At 43.2% G+C, this 19,140-nt stretch overlaps 1 protein-coding gene across 1 annotated transcript; it reads right to left on the bottom strand.

Annotated features, from left to right (window-relative positions):
- Positions 1-3,915: 3,915 nt before the first annotated feature.
- On the bottom strand, positions 3,916-18,169 carry mknk2b (MAPK interacting serine/threonine kinase 2b). The gene is made up of 14 exons (XM_030049100.1): positions 18,033-18,169; positions 17,235-17,455; positions 16,472-16,562; positions 15,986-16,087; positions 15,751-15,848; positions 13,043-13,122; positions 12,822-12,895; positions 12,589-12,693; positions 12,361-12,416; positions 12,036-12,131; positions 7,813-8,007; positions 7,430-7,594; positions 7,279-7,319; positions 3,916-7,135 (listed from the first exon to the last, which is right to left on the bottom strand). Exons 2-14 carry the CDS (start codon positions 17,283-17,285, stop codon positions 6,862-6,864), a joined length of 1,428 nt encoding a protein of 475 aa, XP_029904960.1. The 5' UTR covers positions 17,286-17,455; positions 18,033-18,169; the 3' UTR covers positions 3,916-6,861.
- Between the last annotated feature and the right edge of the window lie 971 nt (positions 18,170-19,140).

The raw sequence follows: 19,140 nt of genomic DNA, 5'->3' as shown, positions 1-19,140 counted from the left end.
TGTTGGATGGTCGAGGAATAAAAAAAAGTCTCGCGGGAAGTCCCACGTGTCGCACTGGGCTGCGTCACCGAGGCGGAGCAGGAAACCACACTTAAAATAGTTTTTATCTTTAAAACCTTTTCTCTCTAATGCGTTTCTTTTAGTGCCCCAGCGAAAAAGCTACCCCGGTGCCAAAGCTCTTAAGAGTATATTAGAGAGGGATTCACGCACTGTGTTGTATCTTTCTCGTCTTCAAATATGGCATTTTTAGTCGATTATTTCCTAGACTTAAGCAAAAATAGTGATCGGGGGAAACACCTGAGAGTGCACTATGATCGGCTTCCTTTTCTGTGAATCATTAGACACATCAGTGAGGTGACGAGATGGGGAAAAACACACACACACATAAGACAAGTATTGCAATATTTTATTTCCTTGTCGGTGTAGTTGCGGTTTCCTCGGGTCAAATAATCTGTTGGAGGACGGGATTAAGAAATTGCATGTGTAGAAGCAGCTTTGCAGGGTCAGACTCATCCATTAGCTGAAGCAGATCCACACGAAGCCGTGGTCTGGAGCCTGCAGACAGCCGAGGCCCACGGCAGGTGGCTGCACCGCCTGGCTCCTGCTCTCAGGTGTCCCAGAAACCTTCACATGGTGTCAGACCCCCTGTGTCAAACACCTCGGACTAGTGGTCTCAATTGCTATAATGCATCAAGGGTATTTTTTTCAGGCTGTTACTTTTGCAGTCTTTATCCTGCAGTAAGTCCTTTAAGTTATATTGTTATGGATATAGGGAGCAAAGTCCTCCATAATCTATCAGGTGAGGCTTCTAAATCTAAATATCAGGACATATACACACAGGCACAAGTGGTATTTAACCTTTAAAACGCCTCATGAAGCGGACTACCGCTCCACGCCACCTACCTCCAGCTGAATTTCAAAGATCAAAGACTCACTTAAATGTCGCTCAAGCCATTTATGCAGCCCACTCAGACACGTGATCAAAAAATTAGCGTCTGATTGTCTTCATATCCAATAAGGAGAAGTCATCACGTCGCCCCCTGGTGAAACCTGTGCGAACTCTATTTTCTTCTTTATTTTGCGTTTCAAAGACAAGAATTTGAGAAATACATACATACACACCTTTATATGTGTGTGATTTATTTATTTGTTTATTTGTTCATAAATACATCATCAGAGAACCAGACAAACAAACAATACTTAAAAAGGGGCAAAGGACAACATTTTAAACAAGACAAGGTTACTTGTCTTTGTTTGGTTCAAAATATATTTTGAATGAACATTTGAACACAAATCACTTTTTTTTTTTTTTTTTTTTTAGTATTTTGAGACATATCTAAACACATTCTGAAGAATATATGAATTTATGCAGGTATGGCTGCGCATATTGAAGTATTTACCAGTAGGAGATACGTTGCGAGCTGAGAGCACCCAGATGTGAGCTTGCTTTAGTGCCACATTTTGCTTATCTTGTTAAATAAATGAAGGTCAAGACTAAAAGCTAACCATGAAGACATATTATTGTAAGTGTATAGTCATTTATCCAAAATAGCCACTGGTCAGATTTTTTTTTTTTTTTTTTTTTGGAAGGCACTAACCCCTCCTCTAATCTTGTTCCCAATCTTTCAACCCACAGTCAAAGCTCTACTCAAGGGAAGAAGTGAAGAAGTGAGGCATTCTGCTGTGACCAGGAGGTGGAGGAGTGGCTAAGAGACAGGTGTGCCTCAGCCTCACACACACCAACACCTGCTGGAAGACTGAACCACCTGCTGTGGCCAGACTGAACACTGGACTATGCACAGCAAAGATGATCAAGAAGCTCCTGTGCAGATCCAACATGAACAGTTGCTCAGACAGGTCAAAAATCTACTTACATCAAAGAAAGTCACAGTGTTGCCAGTTTATAATTTGCTAACTGTGTTTCTTTCTTTGAATTATTACTATGATTATCAATGTTTCCTGCCACTCAAGTGAAATCAGAATCTCTACTTTACTGGAATATTTAAAAAAGAAGAAAAAGGTTTATTTTAATTTACAGATGTGTGGTAACAAGATGAGCGCTGACCTGTGAAATGGCAGTTATTTTGACTTGAATTATGGTACCACTGACTTGCAGCTTTGAAATGTCATTGCTATACCCAGTTAGGTAATTTGTGTGACAGTTTTGATTGTGTTAAGAGGACATACATAACTGCTATCTACAGCAGAAACAAGACAGTGGAGTTTATACGCACGCTTAATCTGTCACATCACTGTAGCTCTGTACAGGAAATGTATCAGAGATGAGAAAAAAAAAAAAAAACTGTGAATTTGACTCTAACCAGGTGTGCAAAGTGGAATTTCCGGTTGAAGTGAATTGAATTTTGTCTTCTCTCCAATCAGAAGAGATGCATATTTTCCGATGACTGTCTTAGTGCGCACGGTGCAGCAGCAGGATTTAGTTGGCCCTTCTGAGACTTTGGACTTCAATCTCGTGACCTCAAATCTCATGAAATCCCATGACACACCTCGAGCAAAGCTTATTTGGTCGCTCTTTTTTCCTCGCATAATCTAATCACATCATATAAGTCTGTGCAAATGACATGTTTGACAAAGGATATCATCTGTCTCTGTGTAAAACGTTTGTTACAGTTGGACGAGGAAGATCCCCCAGCATTCCAGTGTGGTTCCCCAGACCTCTGCCAGCATTCAGAGACTGCGCCGACCTTCCACTAGGGGGAGACAGATGCTGATGGAGTTCACCACAGCTCACACATGTTCCCCGAGGCCTCCCATAGTACAGCAAACACACTGATGTTGCATCATTTGATTTCCTCCTTATGACGTTTGCACGACACTCAGATAGGTGTGTTATGCAATATGTGATGTTTTTCTTTTCTTTGTCTCCTTTTTTCTGTGAGAGCCTTGTACTTTGTTCAGTGCAATGACATTGAACTTAAGCAGGGGTGCCCATACACTAAGCCCTGACTTATGGCCAAGTCCCTGCGTGTAATATCCATTTACATCTTCCAACTGAACTTCTATTAAAATATGTGTTTGATCAGTGTGAAATTAATGGAGTCATAGGTCTCCAGCTCCAGAAGCACATTCATGCTGATTGCTTCCCTTATTAATAATATAATAATAATAATGGGTTACATTTATTTATTTGTTTATTTGTGAAATTTGCACAGAGATTTTGAGTTTTGTTGCTTGATCTTTGCTCACCATTATAGTTATAAAAGTTATGAGCTCTTCAAGTGCCACACCTTGCCTTACCCAGTTGCCACCTGTGAATGTAACAGTACCAGTAATGTAGCTCCACACCAAGATAGCTTACAGTATTTCTGTCAACCGCGTTGGTTTTAATTATAGTGCATGGCCAACACGAGATGCAATGCAGTGCAATCATGGTAAATCCTGACTGACCTCCTAAGATTAGTGGTGAAATGACATACTGGCATTTGGTGTGGGAGTTTATAGTGTGTCCAGCAGTAGTAATAATGTATTTCCAGGGAGAATGTGAGGTGGCACCCAGGAGGCAGCTCTTACAGCAGGTTGCATCAGTCTTGTCAGAGCGGGCCTGTGTGCTCTGTAGAGGGCCCCACAGCAGCTTGCAGCCCGGCTCAAGGTGAAACCACGCTCACATGTTGCTGTGTGTGACAGGAAGCCCAAGCTCATGTTTACCAACAGCCAAGGACATATGTGCCATAGGCGACTCAGGTATCAGAGCGAGTTACTGATAAAAAAAAAAAAGGGATAAAAGAGAAGGAATCAAATGATAAAAACTGCCTAAGCCTGGGCCAAAAGATAAGACTGTCAGTTAATATGAAACCAGCGATACAGGGGTGAGATCACACCAGGGAAAGGACAGCAGTGTTCACTAATCCTTTCTGGCTCTGTGGAACTTTGAAGCAAAATTCAGTACACAAAAAGTGTGGTTCAAAGCATTTTTATTGCATTATTTTTTTTTAGAAAAACAATACAAAATTCTGTAGCAACTGTCATAAATGTTGCCTTGAGTGAACTGCAATCATTCACATGGTACAGTAAAGTGCTTATTTTAAATCAAAATGTTTTTGTAGATGGAGGATGTATTCATCTCAAATTTTCTTCCCATGAACATATGGGCTTAGGGTGGATTCAGACAGTGTTAAAATCAAGAGTCACTTTTCAAATAAAGCCTTGTGGCTTGAGGTTTGTTTCACTATAGACAGAATCTACACCAGATCAATGAACTGAACGGTTATAAAACATTTAATCGATGTTGCTGGATCGTAAATGCTTTGCCTGTGGGCTACATTCAGATTGTGGGGTGGTTGATGGGCTGTCAAGTTGAGTGATTTTAACACTTCCTTACTTCAAAATGACTTACAACATACAAATTTAGGTTTAGGATATAATTTTCTCCCCTTTCCCAATAAAAGGCAGTCCAAAATTACTGCATTTGACAAAAAGTAGAAATGGTCATGACCAAGGAAACTCCTATACCTTAAAGGATATTATAAAGAGTATGGCCAAAGTCTGTGCATTTCTGAGAATCCTAACCCTAACAAAATGTAGGGACAAACTTGTCTGATGCTCAACGGGAGAAAAAGGCAGAAATACTGAACTGAACAGGTATTTTCAAAACCCCAAGATTGCCTTAATCATCAGCTTAATGCTTTGTTTAGATTACTGATAGCAAAGTAGTTTCCCAAATGGAGAAGAAACAGCTGCATACACAAATTCAAGTAAGTCTTATTATAAGACATAAAACCCCATAACGATGCATCTGTAGAATGGGTTTTTTTTCCAGAACTATTACAATCAGTGTCCTATTATCAGCATAATGGGCCCTTTGACACCAAGGGCGCCATTTTCCAGAGTACCATCGCTGCAGTGCTGGCAACAGGACATGGACAATCAGAAGTTCCTCACTTCTTACTGCAAGGTGATGGATAACGCCTCATGCTCGCTTGTTCGATGTCATGACTTCGACCCTCTTTGGTGAATGGCTACAGTGTTGTGAGACCTCATCACCATTCTCTTACCGTCAATTTCAGAATGAGTTCAAAACTTATTCTGAACAAACTGATTATTGCCAACTCTTTACACATACAAAAAAAAAAAATTAAAACAAAAACGTTACCTGGGCATTAACGCTCCAGGTGAACTTAAAAACTCTTTCCATCTCACCTCATACAACATATTCTGAACTTTCAAAAAACATGAAACATATAAAAAAGTATGAGTCTTAAAAGAGGAAAACATCTGGTGTTCCACCTGAACTCAACAGCACCTGCATTAGAATCACCATAGAAAATAAAAGCTTATTAACAGCCGTTTAAAAAAAAAAAAAAAAAAAAAAAAAAAAAATCAGTGTGGCACATTGACATGGAGTTTTCAACAAACATGAAAAAATAAAGTAAACTTAATACAGCTACACGTCTTCGGAAGACTTTTTTTTGTCATTTTTGATTTTCATGGAATGTTTTTCCGTTTTTATATATATTTTTTTTTTCTTTTTTCCACCAGAAGCGTGTGTGCCTATTATTTTAATGATAATTTGCACAGGAATTTTCTGTCCACGACATAGACCATCACTGAAACATTATTCTGAATGGGGCATGTCACATTTACGTACCCTTGTAAAGGTGATGGTCAAATTAACTTCACGAACAAATGACACTCGGGTCTCATTGGCCGAAATGTGCTTTTCCAACCCCTGCTTATTTGTGGGATTCTCACCTTTACTGTCAAAACATTTAAACTTCAAACTAATGCATACAGTGGTCTGGATGGGAAAAAATGTCACAAATTTTCATTACAATGACAACACCAACCCTGTTTCACTTCGCCTGGCAATTTATCGCATCATTTGCCTGGACCAAGACACCACGTGTAGTCATACTTCAGGACTGGCACAGGGAGTCTTGTTTTTCTTATGGCCATGCATCATAATCCAGAGAAAATTGTTAAATCCCAACCCTGTATGAACTGAAGAAATTGCAGAGGAACTGCCCAATGGTCTGATATATAAACATTAAACAGTGTGATAATTTGGCATTGACTCATAACTCTGCACTAACTGGTGCAGCAATAAATCAGGGCTGGCTGGTGACACATATTCTCTGGCTCTGGAGGAATTAAGTGCGTGGCCACAAAGCTACACGAGTGCGGGTTCCATATCAGACCGTCTACAGAAGAGGTTCAGTTGTGAGGAATTTATCTTGAAATGGAAATAAGGGAAAATAAATCTGAATGCTTTTGAGAGTCCCCAGCCACACAATGGACCCTAGGCACGGACAGCATTGGCTTACAGGCCGGTCCAAATCCCTATACTGAATCCCTTCTAAACAGAACAGCCTTCATCTTGGCATATTGCATAAGCTTGTACGTATCTGCAGATGGGCCATTCATGCGTATACATACAGGCAAAGAGAACATTCCAGATAACTTAATTCACAGTGGATCCAGTTGTAACATGTGGAAGCAGCACAACAGGTAGTCCTTTGGTGTCTGAGCTTGGTTTCAAAGACAAGTGTTCTGATTTCTTCTGAACTGAGTTGTATGAAAAGAGAACATAACTTAAAGAAACACCTCCTCCCCCTTTAACCCCAGAACATTAACAGGCCCTCCCCCTGACCTAGACATGCATATACACATGTGTTTGCTATATGCAGGGCCCAGGCTGATGTGCTTTAGAAGTGCTGCAGCGGGGCAGAAGGCATTTTGAGGAAGGGCTGTAGGCAGCAGTCTCCCTTTACAGCGAGGCGAGAAAAGCCTGAATGGCTGAGGAACCAAGGCCAGCTAGAGTCAGAGAGAGGGGCCAGAACTGGGGAGGGAGGGTACGAGGGCCATATTTAGATCTTGATCTGAGTCGGAACGGAACGTCAGAGGTCAGGCACAATCTCCTACAATGACGAGGGGGGCTAGGAGCTGGCGAAGCTCTGCAGCAGAGACGGGCCCTCCCTTGGGTTGGCTGCTTCGCTGCCTGCGCCTGGCCAGCTTGGAGTTGGAAGGAGGGGACAGGTGCATAGAAGAGCCGCTTGCAGTGATGACCAGTGGGGCTTCCTGCTGCTGCTGTTCTTCCATCACATCCTGCTCAGCCAGCTGACGGTTCACAGCCATGGCCTTGCCAGCAAAGAACGTCAGATCCCTTGCACTGCTGGTCCTGATGGACAACAGAGACAAAAATACTCAAGACTATATTCTAAACAAATTATTTACAATGTCTATCTAAATGCAAACATTAAAAGTGATGTGTACAAAAGAATACAGCCTTCAAAGCCATATCTCCACAGCATAGGCTCTCACCTTTGATGCAAGATGGATGTCGGCAAAGTGTCAGAGGCACCCTAAATAAAACAGAAAGACATGATTAAAACAGGTGCCTAAAAACTCCGCCTTCCCATACCAAATAAAAAGAAAGTGTGTCAAAGATATGTCAAAAGGGGAACAGACATACCCCTTGCACCCAGGGGTGCTGCAGCACCTGACTGGCACTCAGGCGGTTTTTGGCATCCCGAACCAGAAGCTTGGATATTAGATCTTTGGCACTTGAGGAGATGTGCGCCCAGTCTTTCTCTGGAAACTCATATTTTCCTTCCTGGATACTCTCAAACAAAGTGTTCTGGAAACAGAAAAAGACATGTTTACCATAATATACCTTGACCTAGAAAGACAGTGAGCTGGCTTGAGTTTCATCATTGTCCTGTGTAACTCATGGGTGTCCTACATAATGGAAAACTTGCCAGCAGAAAAGAAGGTCATGCATATCAAACAACAAGTTTATTCTGGTGCACCCTAACAATAAAAGGAGTGGGGGTGGGGGCTGAATCCAATTCTTACCTGACATGTGTGGCAGGGTTCTCCCAACTCCCAACCACAGTCGCCTCCACAGCGGCCTACAAAGGGTGGGTAGCCGCTCAGCATGATGTATAGGATGACTCCAAGGCTCCACAGGTCACAGCGCTTGTCATAAATTGTGGCCTCCTCACTGAAGGCCTCAACCACCTCAGGTGCCATGTATTCTGCAGAGCCACACTGTGAATGAAAGACAATTTTGTTAGCCCCTGGGACAAAAAACAAACAAACAACTCATGCCTGGTGTGGGCTAGTGCTGCATAAACAACAGATACGTTGTTGACATCCTGTAGCTGAATGACAGGAATGTAGCGATGAGAAAGCGAACACAAGCTGGCACTGTCAACTTCATGTGTCAAAACACTTTTATTCGCCTCCAAACTGCTGCCTGCATTCCTCAGTTCAGCTGATGCCTCGTGCTCCCGTACAGAAGCAAAGCCTGGGGCCTATTCTAGAGGGAGGCTGCCTGTGTGACAGTCACATGGTGGATTGCTAGAGTCAGCAGGTCAATCAGCTCAATTCAGAGGCCAGGACAGGGAGGGAGCTGAAGTGAGGGATGGATTAGCCACACCGATGGATCCATTTTAAAAAGTGCCATGCTGCTTTTCTCAACATCTCTCCCCACAGTGGAAAATATAAGGACGCCTAAGTAGGAACATTGTGTGCCGTTACCCATCAAGCGTAGGGGTAGGGAGGGTATGGGCTATAACGAGGCAGGTTAGTGCGGGTAGGCAGCAGCAGCTGAGTGACTCATTGCTTTGACCATTCAGCTGTACACAAGCCAGGCAGAATGGGCTGAGAGCGAGGGCAGGCTCAGCTCTGATGGTACCTTGTTATGTAGCTAAGGAGGAAAACTAGGCCAAACACTGAGCAGGGGAAAAAAAAAAAAGAGGATTGGCTGGCTGTCCTTCAGAGTCCAATACTGGGCTGAACCCCCGCATGTTACATAACTTGCAACCACAAACACCAAATGCTGCTTTAATACTTAAGGAACACAGAAGGGGGCAGACGGGGTCGTTAGTTCAGCAGGACATGTGGAGGAACACATCCCATTACTGTTTCCTTTTCCCTGCTTCATCTCTTCCCCTATTTCACCCACAGGACCCGACACAATAAGACCATGCCCTTTTAATCAATCCTTTACTAGACAGGTTTATTTTAAAAAGGGCTCTAGACAGTGAGGCCCCATACCTTTATCTAACCTTAACACAGTTTGAGTCCAGCAGTATTGGAGCCTTCCACATTCAAGCGAAAAAAACATGGTCCCTATAAGCTGCCTTTATGGAGTGTGTTTACACTGAGCAGCACCTATTGTGTCCCACTGACATTGCCCAGCTGTCTCCTGACTCCTCCTCCACCCTGCTGCACCCTTACGTAATGACATTTTGCAGTGTCGGAATCTCATCTCAGACAAAGCCTCTTCTGTCGGGGAGTGAGAACTCCAACCCCCAAATCTCCACCTCCAACACCATCACAAATGGGATGACTGCCTCCAAAGACAACCCCCCAAGAATCCAGGTCAATTTCAGCTGCCACAGGAAAAAAAAAAAAAAAAAAAAAAAAAAAACACTACTACTGCCACCAACAGCACAGACATAAAGGATATTTTTTTTAGCCTACCAAGGTGCCCTGGAATTGCAATGTAATGTGATGATGATTGTGCTATCAGGAACACAGCTACTCTTGTTTCAAAGCCTCCTGAAAACACTGCCAATCACAAACAAGTCAGGTTAAAGATAGCCAGTCTATGATTACCTACCATGGCCACTGATAAGAGATGAAAGAGTACAGTGAAAAAAATAACTCATGAATATTGAGACTCCAACCTGCCTAAAATCTACACATAAATTCATTCTGCTAGTGCTGCTGTTGCAACTCTAATGTAAAATTGCATCAGTCTCAGCCTCTTCAAACTCTTCTGTGACTTGGAGATAGCTGCTAATCAGCTGATGTTAGAGGATTTGTTGGTATCGCAACCTGGGGCTTTCCTGAAACCATGTGACGAGTCAGACCATATGGTCAGGTGACGCCTCTGATGACATACACACCTCTGCTGTTGGTAAACTAAAAGACCGAAGAGGCTTACAGGAAGAGGTGTTACTCTGTCATCAGCCATGCAGCTGCATCTGAATCTGTGCCCAGAAAACCTGACAATCGCACTTCCTTTGAATTGTCTCTGGGGGGAAGTTCCTGACAAAGTGGTTTATGTGCATACATTTCTACATTGCAGCTCCTTCCACTCCTCTACTGCTGAGCATGAGCATACATTTGTACAGTCAGACTGATTTCATGCTGAGCAGACAAGCAGCCACTTGCATCGAGTTCTCAGGAGATTCAAATTAGCATTTTCCTAGAAAGGTGCCCCTCCTCTCCCCCTATGCTCCCTATCCTTCTAGTCTTTATACTAGAGAGCAAACCAGCCAATTTCTTTTCTTCTAAAGAGCCTTCGGACAAATTCTGTTGGGTCTGGAACATAAAGTGCAACAGCACGCTATGTTGAGCAACAGCAACTGTAGGAATGTGGGTAAGAGGGGAGGGATATGGGGAGGTGTGGGGGGGGTGGGGTGCAAGAGCGAGATGAAAATCAGATAAGATTGTTCCTGTGATCAAGGCAAAGAAAACAAGCCAGAGCGCATGAGCACACTGGGTTACGTGCCCTTCCCCCCTCCCCCAGGTCTAGCCAATCAGAGCTCAGTTGCTAGGTATGGGGGAAAGACTAAATTTTCTAGAACAAGCTTTATGCATGGCCTTTGTATAGAGAACACAAAGAAAATGCAGACATGCACAAGTGTGGTCAGGGCCAGTGGGAGGAGACAATTATAGACAGAAAGGGGAGGGTGGGTAGACGGCTCATGTTTATTTTCCCCTGTGTCTCTCTCTCTCTCTCTCTCTCTCCAGGTTTCATAGCACTGAAAGAGGAAATCAGCCGTAGTGTGTGTGTTTTGGTTTGGTTCGAGCACTGTTAAAAGGAAAGGGGCCTCCCTTTCCTCTACTTCCTCATACCAGAGGACATGGCCTTGTAAAACTGCACAATGTGTTCCCTCTAGCCTTATTACATTTCAAGGCGATAACAACAGGCTGTGTCCCGAGCATCAACATTTCTCCCACTGAAACAGCTGGCTCAGATCAAGTCATGTGTTGAGCACGAAATACCAAGACTCCATTCAGAACAAAAATGACTTTGAGATATGTGGCAAAGTGAAGCAGCTATTTAAAAAAGTAACAAAAACAAAAACATGACCAGGCAAATGGGACCTCCACCCCCCTGCTTCAAAACCAGCCAACCTCCACTTTCTATGTCAATGTAGACTAAACACGTGAGACCCTCTGGCTCCTGAACTATTTCCCCACTTGAAATGGTACAGGGATGGGTTCAGCTAGGCTTATGAAAGATCAAGTTACCAGCAGAAACTCCCCACCCACCCCTAAATTCCTACAGCCTGAACAGCTATCTGTCACCTGCTGCAGTCTATCTATCCACTACCCCTTGGCCTCGGAACATCCAACATGCAGATATGCTTGTCTCTCACACAGTAGGAAGCATGCCACTTCAAATTTCAACCATTCCACTTTAAAGCAGCAGGCATTCTGTTTTTCTGGGCCCTGCTCCAAGGTATTGCTTTGTGTTCTGACGACAGCACTGAGGTTAAACAATCATAACCCCCGACTCATGTGCATCAGTATTTGCGGCTGATAATCAGCAGGATGTGGACATTAGATATCTACCCAAGCACGGCTGATATCTCAACAGAGGGAGTTGTCAGGTAGAGCATAATAAGCCAAGAACATACGCTAGCTCAGCATAAAATGTCGTCACTTTAGAACAAACTGTCTGACAATGAACTCATAATCCTTAACTTTACCAGAACATCCTCTCCTCCAGTCAAGAGGGCTTTTCTGTGGCTAATACCTCTAAGAACTGCCCATCTGACAACTAGCCGGCTAGACTTGTTAAAGACACAATTTTAGAGTACAAGAAAACACCCTACTTACTTATTCACCTCAAGGAGACAAACCACTGTATTTAGCAATGTGAGCGCAATGTACAGCTGAGATTAAGCTTTCCTTGGCTTTGAATAGCTATGTTTGTATACTGTTGCCGCTAGAACGCATTTCCCTCTCATAGCATTTACTCACTTCTATTTCTACACATGGGGAAATAAATAGTCATGGGAAGCAAGACAAATACAACAGGCTGGTGGACTTACAGGAGTGAGCAGCTCAGGGGTGGAGATGGGCGAGCTGTCACTGTTCAGCTTGATTCCACTTCCCAGATCAAAGTCACAGATCTTGACCGGGGAAATCTGCAAAATAAAGAGATTTTTTTATGCATTTCACAAAGATTCACACGGTTGTTTTGAATTCATTTGTGTGCTCACTGCTATGGAATGTTTAGTATTGGGATCAAGGGTTCCTCCCTTGATTTATCACTAATGACCTCAGTATCACCATCGTAAAGTAACTTATCACACTGTATCACCAGTGCACATGCCCTTTGAACCATACAGACTCATATCCCTGCAGTAAATTCACCTTGTCCGCATGCTCACAGAGGATGTTCTCAGGCTTCAGGTCTCTATGTGCCATTCCTAGGACAAAACCAAAAAAAAAAGACGTCACTGATTTCTGTCATTGAGGTGTGGCAAGGATACTGAGTTAAAATTAGACATCTTGCGACCTTTGTAATGTCCTTAAAATGAAATAATATGAATAAAACTCTGTTTCACTTTGCACAACACTGTGTTGTAGAAATGGCCTTACCCTTGTTATGCAGGAAATCCAGAGCGCTGGCAATGTCCTGCACCACAACGCTGGCTTCCTGCTCACTGAAGTGCCGTCTCTTATGAATGTGAGCCAAGACGGACCCTAAAACAGTAAATAAAATAAATAAGTGCATCCACAAACATTCACCATTAGCTACAAACTATCCTGTAAACTGGGTGCGTAAAAGAGGTATTACAACAATGTGGGGATCTTAAGATTTATTAACTAACCCCCTCTCAGCTTTTCAAACACCAGGTAGAATTTGTCTTCCTCTTCAAAGAACTCAACCAGCTCCAGGATGTTCCTTTAAGAGAGAAAAAAAGCACCGTTAAGCTATGTAACTGTGTGACTCTGCATTTAAACTAATGTAAAACATTAGCCTCACGTTTTACAGAACAATCCATACATTAGTCACGTGATGTGATGATTAGTTAGATGACAGACACATTACCTGTGGCCCTGGCACTGGTAGAGCATCTCAACCTCACGGAAGACACGACTGCGGCTGTGACCTGGTCTCTTCTCAATGATCTGGAACACAAAAACACTCTGTTTCAGCCACAAATTATGTAGAAGTACAAAAATGTCTGATCTTCATGGGCTGTAGAGCAGCAGGGTGTAGAAGTCCCCTGACGGCTGGGGAGGGAAAAAAAAAAAAATGTTGTGCCCATTTGCAGAGTTAACCTGATTTTTGATTTTGCTTGCCTCCCAACACAATGTACCATGGAGCACAACCCATGGCTGAGTTGTTTTATTACAGGTCATACACTATAGCGCAACTTATAAATAATCCATATGTGGTCATCAATTGGCTTCTTTCCATACAAGACCTAATTTCTCCTGCCAACCTTTATTCCACCCCTTGATACAGTTGCAAAAATGTTTAACCTACTTTTGACACTGCCTGCTAAACCAGCAACAGAACAGACGGAGAATAAAGAGAGGCATGGCACCTCTATATATAGCATTCATGCGTAACCCATATTTCAATCTTAAGTGCTCTTAAGAAGCCAGAGTGCTCACAACATCCCCAGGGCCGATCGAAAACTGTTTATGATAACAACAACAAAATGTTCCCTAAATATAGCCTGGTGCTGCCTGGAACTAAACCATCACGGGGCCATGGGCAGGGTACATGTTGCACTGCCAAGAGGGAGAGAAAGATAGACTGCTGACACTAAAGCAAAAGGCCTGAACTTTCCAGCCCTGGTCATTGTCTGCTTGGGAGGGCGTGCATGTTTCTCTTCCTGGTAGCTGGATTACAGCTGCTATTGAAACCCAGTGGGGCCAGAGTTGCAGTGTGTGTCTAGGATTAATGCACAGACAAGAGGCCTGTGTGTAGCCCAAAGCCCCTGCACTGTTCAAATCTGAGTCAGCAGCCCCAACAGCCTCCAATCAGCTCACGTTCTCTTGATCAAAACACAGGGCAGCCATCCTAATAACAACATGCTCTGATAGACACAAACACCAAAACATAGCTGCTGAATGCATTGTCAGAGTAAATCATGGTAGACTAAAGTCCTTTGATTCATGTATTGGACACGGATGGTTTAATTCTTTTGTATCCAAGTCAGAATTCAAGAAAGAAGATATATCAGATTCAAAAACAGCCTGGCTTTGAGAGAGGCCCCACTGAGTCACACTGCAGATCTGTAAATCAATCCAGGCTTGTGAAATAACACCCTGAGGAGAGGCATTTGGTAGAGAAGCAAAGCCTCAGACAGACATGTGTAGCACAGCCCTCTGCTGGCTCCTTAATGCTCTATGGCTTTTGTTGTAATTGCAACACAAGGAGCCCACACCTCCTACTCACACCAGTCTGGGAGGGGGAGGGGAAGAGGAGGACATCTGGCAGGAGCAGTTTGAGCCCCCACCCTGATCTGACTGACCTCCAATAACTGCCTGCCCTCTTGCCTCCTCCCCACAGAACTGCCCAGCCCCAAGGGATCTAAAAAACCATCCCCAGATAAACAATACTAATGTAGTCTGTTCGCTTGGGAATATCTGCCCTAGATCCATTGAAATATTTATGTAATGATATGGACTCTGTCCTACAGGGAACTGCCATTGGATTGTCAACACTACCTTTAAAAATTTAACAGGGGTGAAACAGGGGTAGAAATCTTCATTTAACTGATGGAAAAAAAATATTTGTTTCCAAAAACTATATAGGGCTAGTGGGTAAAGTGTTAAGAATTCACAATAACAAGAAAAATGAATTTCAGCTCCATCTCTTATATTTGGCATATATCTGCAAAAAAACACTACTTTGTAAGACTAATGAAAAAATAAAAAATATACAGCAAAAAGGCACAAGAGTCAAACAGTTATCTGCCAGGTCCGCCTCGGTCTAAAAAAAAAAAAAAAAGGAAAAGTAAAACTGTGCTGAGCAAGGAGGAGAACAAAGAAATGTAAACACACTGGGTCATAAACCTAGCCCTGCACCCCTCCTTCCACTGAATGTGGGTTTTGTTTTGGCACAGATACCAGTACACAGTGTTCCCGCCACTACAGCCCTCTGCAGCCAATGAAATCATAGAGAGGGGGTGGATGCAGGGATCCAAGCATTCTGATAGGCTGACAGAGCAAGAAAACAGTGAGGGCAAGTGTCTGAGCTAGCAGTTACTTGTATTGCACTCAAAAACTAGAACATACCAGCAGCACAATACAGGAGGGGCCCAGCAGACATCCGCTCTAGAGAGCTGAACTCAGGGAGAAAAAAAAAAGAGATATTTTGCCCCAGGAGCACAACTCTACTCAAGATTACAACAGTAAAACCAGTCACAGGAAGCCAGCAAGGACACACTGACGCGCATGATGCAGCCTAGTTTTTCCTCTCTCCCTAACTATTCAAAATATGAAATAACAGGGACCTCAGTCATCCGTGTACAAAGGCACTTCCTTACGTAATTCACACCTCCAAGTTAATGATGAAATAACCAAGCGTAGTCCTTTGAAATGTAACAGCTCCATATCAATCACTCACCAGGGTACCTGACACAGACAGCAGGCAAGTGCTATGTGATACGAGCACATTCACAGATCCCCGATAGAGAGAGGATGCAATCAACGACAAAACTCACATTTCGGGAAGGGTTTTTAAAATGTTTTCAAATTCTATAGCAGCAATTCAACAAGAATAAATATGTGAGGATTTACCTTAACAGCATATTCTTTATTGGTGATGAGGTTGATGCAGGTTTGCACTCTGGCATAAGCACCCTCTCCTAGTACCTCTTCCTGCAGCCGGTAGACATCTGCGGCAAAAGGTTTAGTGAATTATTTATGAAATAAGTAAATTCTGTTAATGAACAGAATTGTAATAGTTGCTAAAATATGGCATTCTATAAAGACTTTTTGGGAAACCAATACGCCATGAAAGAAAAATGCTCACCTTCAAACCGCCCAGAGAAACTGTCAGTTGCCCGGCAACGCTTTTTCTTCTTGTTTCTCTTCTTGGCATCAGGGATGTCAATAGGCTGACTGGAGGGTATGTCTGTCAAAGTCATAGAATAAGTATATTATCAAAATATTAAAAAAAAAAAAAAAAAAAAAAACACCCCACATTTTTTGCATTGCAAAAAAAAAAAATATGCAAGACAACCAGAATCACAGACAATACCAAAAAGGAAGAAACAAATGTAATGCTTTGTCAGTGCCTCGTCATCGCATACTTCCAGCTGTCGAGAATTCTAACCCAAATTGCTACTGTGGCTGCCCCATGCATTACTGCCAAGTACTTTACAGAAGGCAGCACACAACAATCCTGAATTACCTAGGTCATTCCTGGTGCAATTAAGGTATTACAACTTGTGTTGAAGATAATCCCAGATAAGAAAGTTACAGTTCTCAAAATACTATGGATATAAAAAACACTCACCATGTCTTGGGGAGGAATCAAAATTAAATGTCGAATCAAGAAGATGGGAACCATTTTTAGTGAAGTCCTCTGATTCAAATGGGTTTTGGCCCTAGAGAGTCAAAACAAATTTGTTTGTTAGAAGTTTGCAGTTTTATCAGTTTACTGTTTTGCTGACGCATCAAATGTTAGTCATAACTGATAAGTGCTTAGTGTAATCTCACTTCCTTCAACCATAAACCAAATTAAGTAGATTGATGCCACTAACCAACATAGCAGCAGCACTAACCAACATAGCAGCAATGTTCAACAAAACCTTCAGAAAACAACCTTGAAAATGTTATCAGCCACCAACTAAACATAGGGCTGCACCGATTTATACAACGGTTTGTTTTTACAAAATAATACAAATATAGCACTGATAAACAGAGGTAGCTGTCATGTTACTGTAATAGGATTCAGAGTTTGTGTTGGTAATGCTGCTCTACCTTCTACAATAATCAATTACCCTATTTTCCATTCTAAGAGCCCATGTGATTCCCAGGTAAGGATTCAGCTGACCAAGTGCTCAACCCAGTCATTCATTAGTCATAGCCACACGTGTCAGCACTAGGCGAGAGTGCAGCTCACCCAACGAGAGGTGGGAGACCAACAGATGTGTTTATATATAGCACGATGCAGTCTTGTCCAAGTACCGACAAACGTCCTATGATTACAGAACTCCCCCTAGAAGGAATGCAAGGGAACACGGCATGTTTCCTCAACGCTGCTCTGCCACACTCACCTTGAAAGAGCGATGGAATCCAGTGACTTCGGTGATTTTATTTTGCACCATTTTGCTTCGATTTGGGGGTGATTTTGAGGATTTGTGGCGGCGGCGGCAGTGGTGGTTTTGGGATGATCTCAAATTGCACTTCTCCGAAACAAAAGGCTGTTCCAGAGAATGAAGCAAGCGATCACACTGCGCTGGCTGGTCAACTTGCTGCGGCGCTTTAAACGGGAGCCCTGTGGACAATGCAACACGCTGCAGCGTTAGATTTCAATGGCACAACAAATCACAGCAATTGCCTGTACTCGGTATATAAAAAAAGCGCACCCCTATATTTCCACGGTGATTCCTTGGTATACGCTCAAGATGAATTATGTAGCGCTCCAATTAGCATTTGACTAAAGTCGACTGTTTTTCCACATGTTCACAGATACAATGAAAACAACCACTGTGCAGCAACAACACAGCCAGCCAACCACAACAGCTGCGGACGTTTAACTTATCGCTTGGTCAATTTAGCGAGCTAGCAATGCTTATACGCCAACAGGAGGGATAAAAACGTCATGAATTGAAATCCTAAAGTTACCCTGCACAATTCAGAGACGCGCTGGTATGCCAAGCTATATTTAGTTGAGTCAGAGTTGAGAAGAAACAGCCGTTACAGGAGCTAGGTTAGCTAGCGTTAGCTTTATGGTTCGCAAGTTGACCGTTATTGTCAGACGTAACGTCAGCCAACGACAGACGACCCGCTTTAAACACCAGCAAGACTGGCTGAAGTGACGCTAACTGATGTAAGGCCATGTCTGTACTCACCCCGTTGTTAATTTTAGAGCTCCAGGGTTAGCGTCGTTGTTTGACCCACTGCTTCTAAAGCCGCAGATGATGGTCGACGGGGCAATGCCTGATCGTAAGTGCTTGGAAGGTGGTGGAGAATAGACTGCGACGGTGCTTTATAATCTCTCTCCCCGGGCTCCTCCCCCGCAGCCCCCCTCCTCCCTCCTCCTCCCTCCTAAACCCAGCAACAGACGGGACGGGATGACGTGCGTTCTAGAACGGGACAAAGCGGCCGCATTCCGTTTCGTTTCACACGCTCTTTCCTATCACCTCTCCGGGACCGAAATGTAATTATCTCCCCCTCTGCTTGGTGTAAGAAACCCGTCGTACATAAATGTGCTACGCCGTTTCAGTCAGATCATCATCGAACTAAATTGACGTCGTATCATAGGTGTAGGAATACGCTCAGGGAACACGAGGCTGACAGTACGCACGAAATGGAACTACACCAGTAAGCTTTGTTTTCTTTCTCCCGAGGCCTTACAATGGGAGGCATGGGGGATGAAATGACTGACGTGCAGTCGTGCACATGGTGTATTGTGACTGAACGCTGTTGTGATGAAAGAAAAGGTGCAAGAGATGAACAGGGAGAGACGTGACGGTGCAACATGCAGACAGCCCAGACCAGTTTGCACTGTGGGTGGATTTAAATTCATTGTTAATAGAATGCAAGGGCACAGTATAACCTGTACATAATAAAGCTACCTTGCAGCATTGTGTCTTATTCCCTTTATACGAAGTAAACTGGGAGTGGAGGCAGACATCCACACAACACACCCTCACTCTCTCTCTCACTCTCTCTCTCTCTCTCTCTCTCTCTCTCTCTCTCTCTCTCTCTCTCTCTCTCTCTCTCTCTTTCACTGTTTGTTTGAGAATGTCCTTGATTCTGCTCTAAACATTATTCTCACACCCAGTGTTGAAAGGCATTGACCAGATGGATGTTCAAAGAATCCTTGGTTGAGCCACCACATGCAGCTTCTTACAAAGTGGGGTAGTGACAAATGGCCTCAACTGCTTGTAATGTTCAACACAGCACATACCAAGTCGCAAGCACACATGCACACACGACAAAAACTTTGCAAATTAG

The sequence above is a fragment of the Myripristis murdjan genome, chromosome 4, assembly GCF_902150065.1.
Source record: "Myripristis murdjan chromosome 4, fMyrMur1.1, whole genome shotgun sequence".
NCBI classification, from domain to species: Eukaryota; Metazoa; Chordata; class Actinopteri; order Holocentriformes; family Holocentridae; genus Myripristis; species Myripristis murdjan.
This window is presented reverse-complemented; position numbering and strand designations above follow the sequence as displayed.

Coding starts and splice junctions, on each gene's coding strand:
- mknk2b (XM_030049100.1), bottom strand. CDS start 17,285: ATGGTGCAAAATAAAATCACCGAAGTCACTGGATTCCATCGCTCTTTC. Junction 16,088..16,471: donor TGATTCCTCCCCAAGACATG/GTGAGTGTTTTT, acceptor TGACTTTGACAG/ACATACCCTCCAGTCAGCCT. Junction 7,136..7,278: donor ACATCCATCTTGCATCAAAG/GTGAGAGCCTAT, acceptor GTTGTCCATCAG/GACCAGCAGTGCAAGGGATC.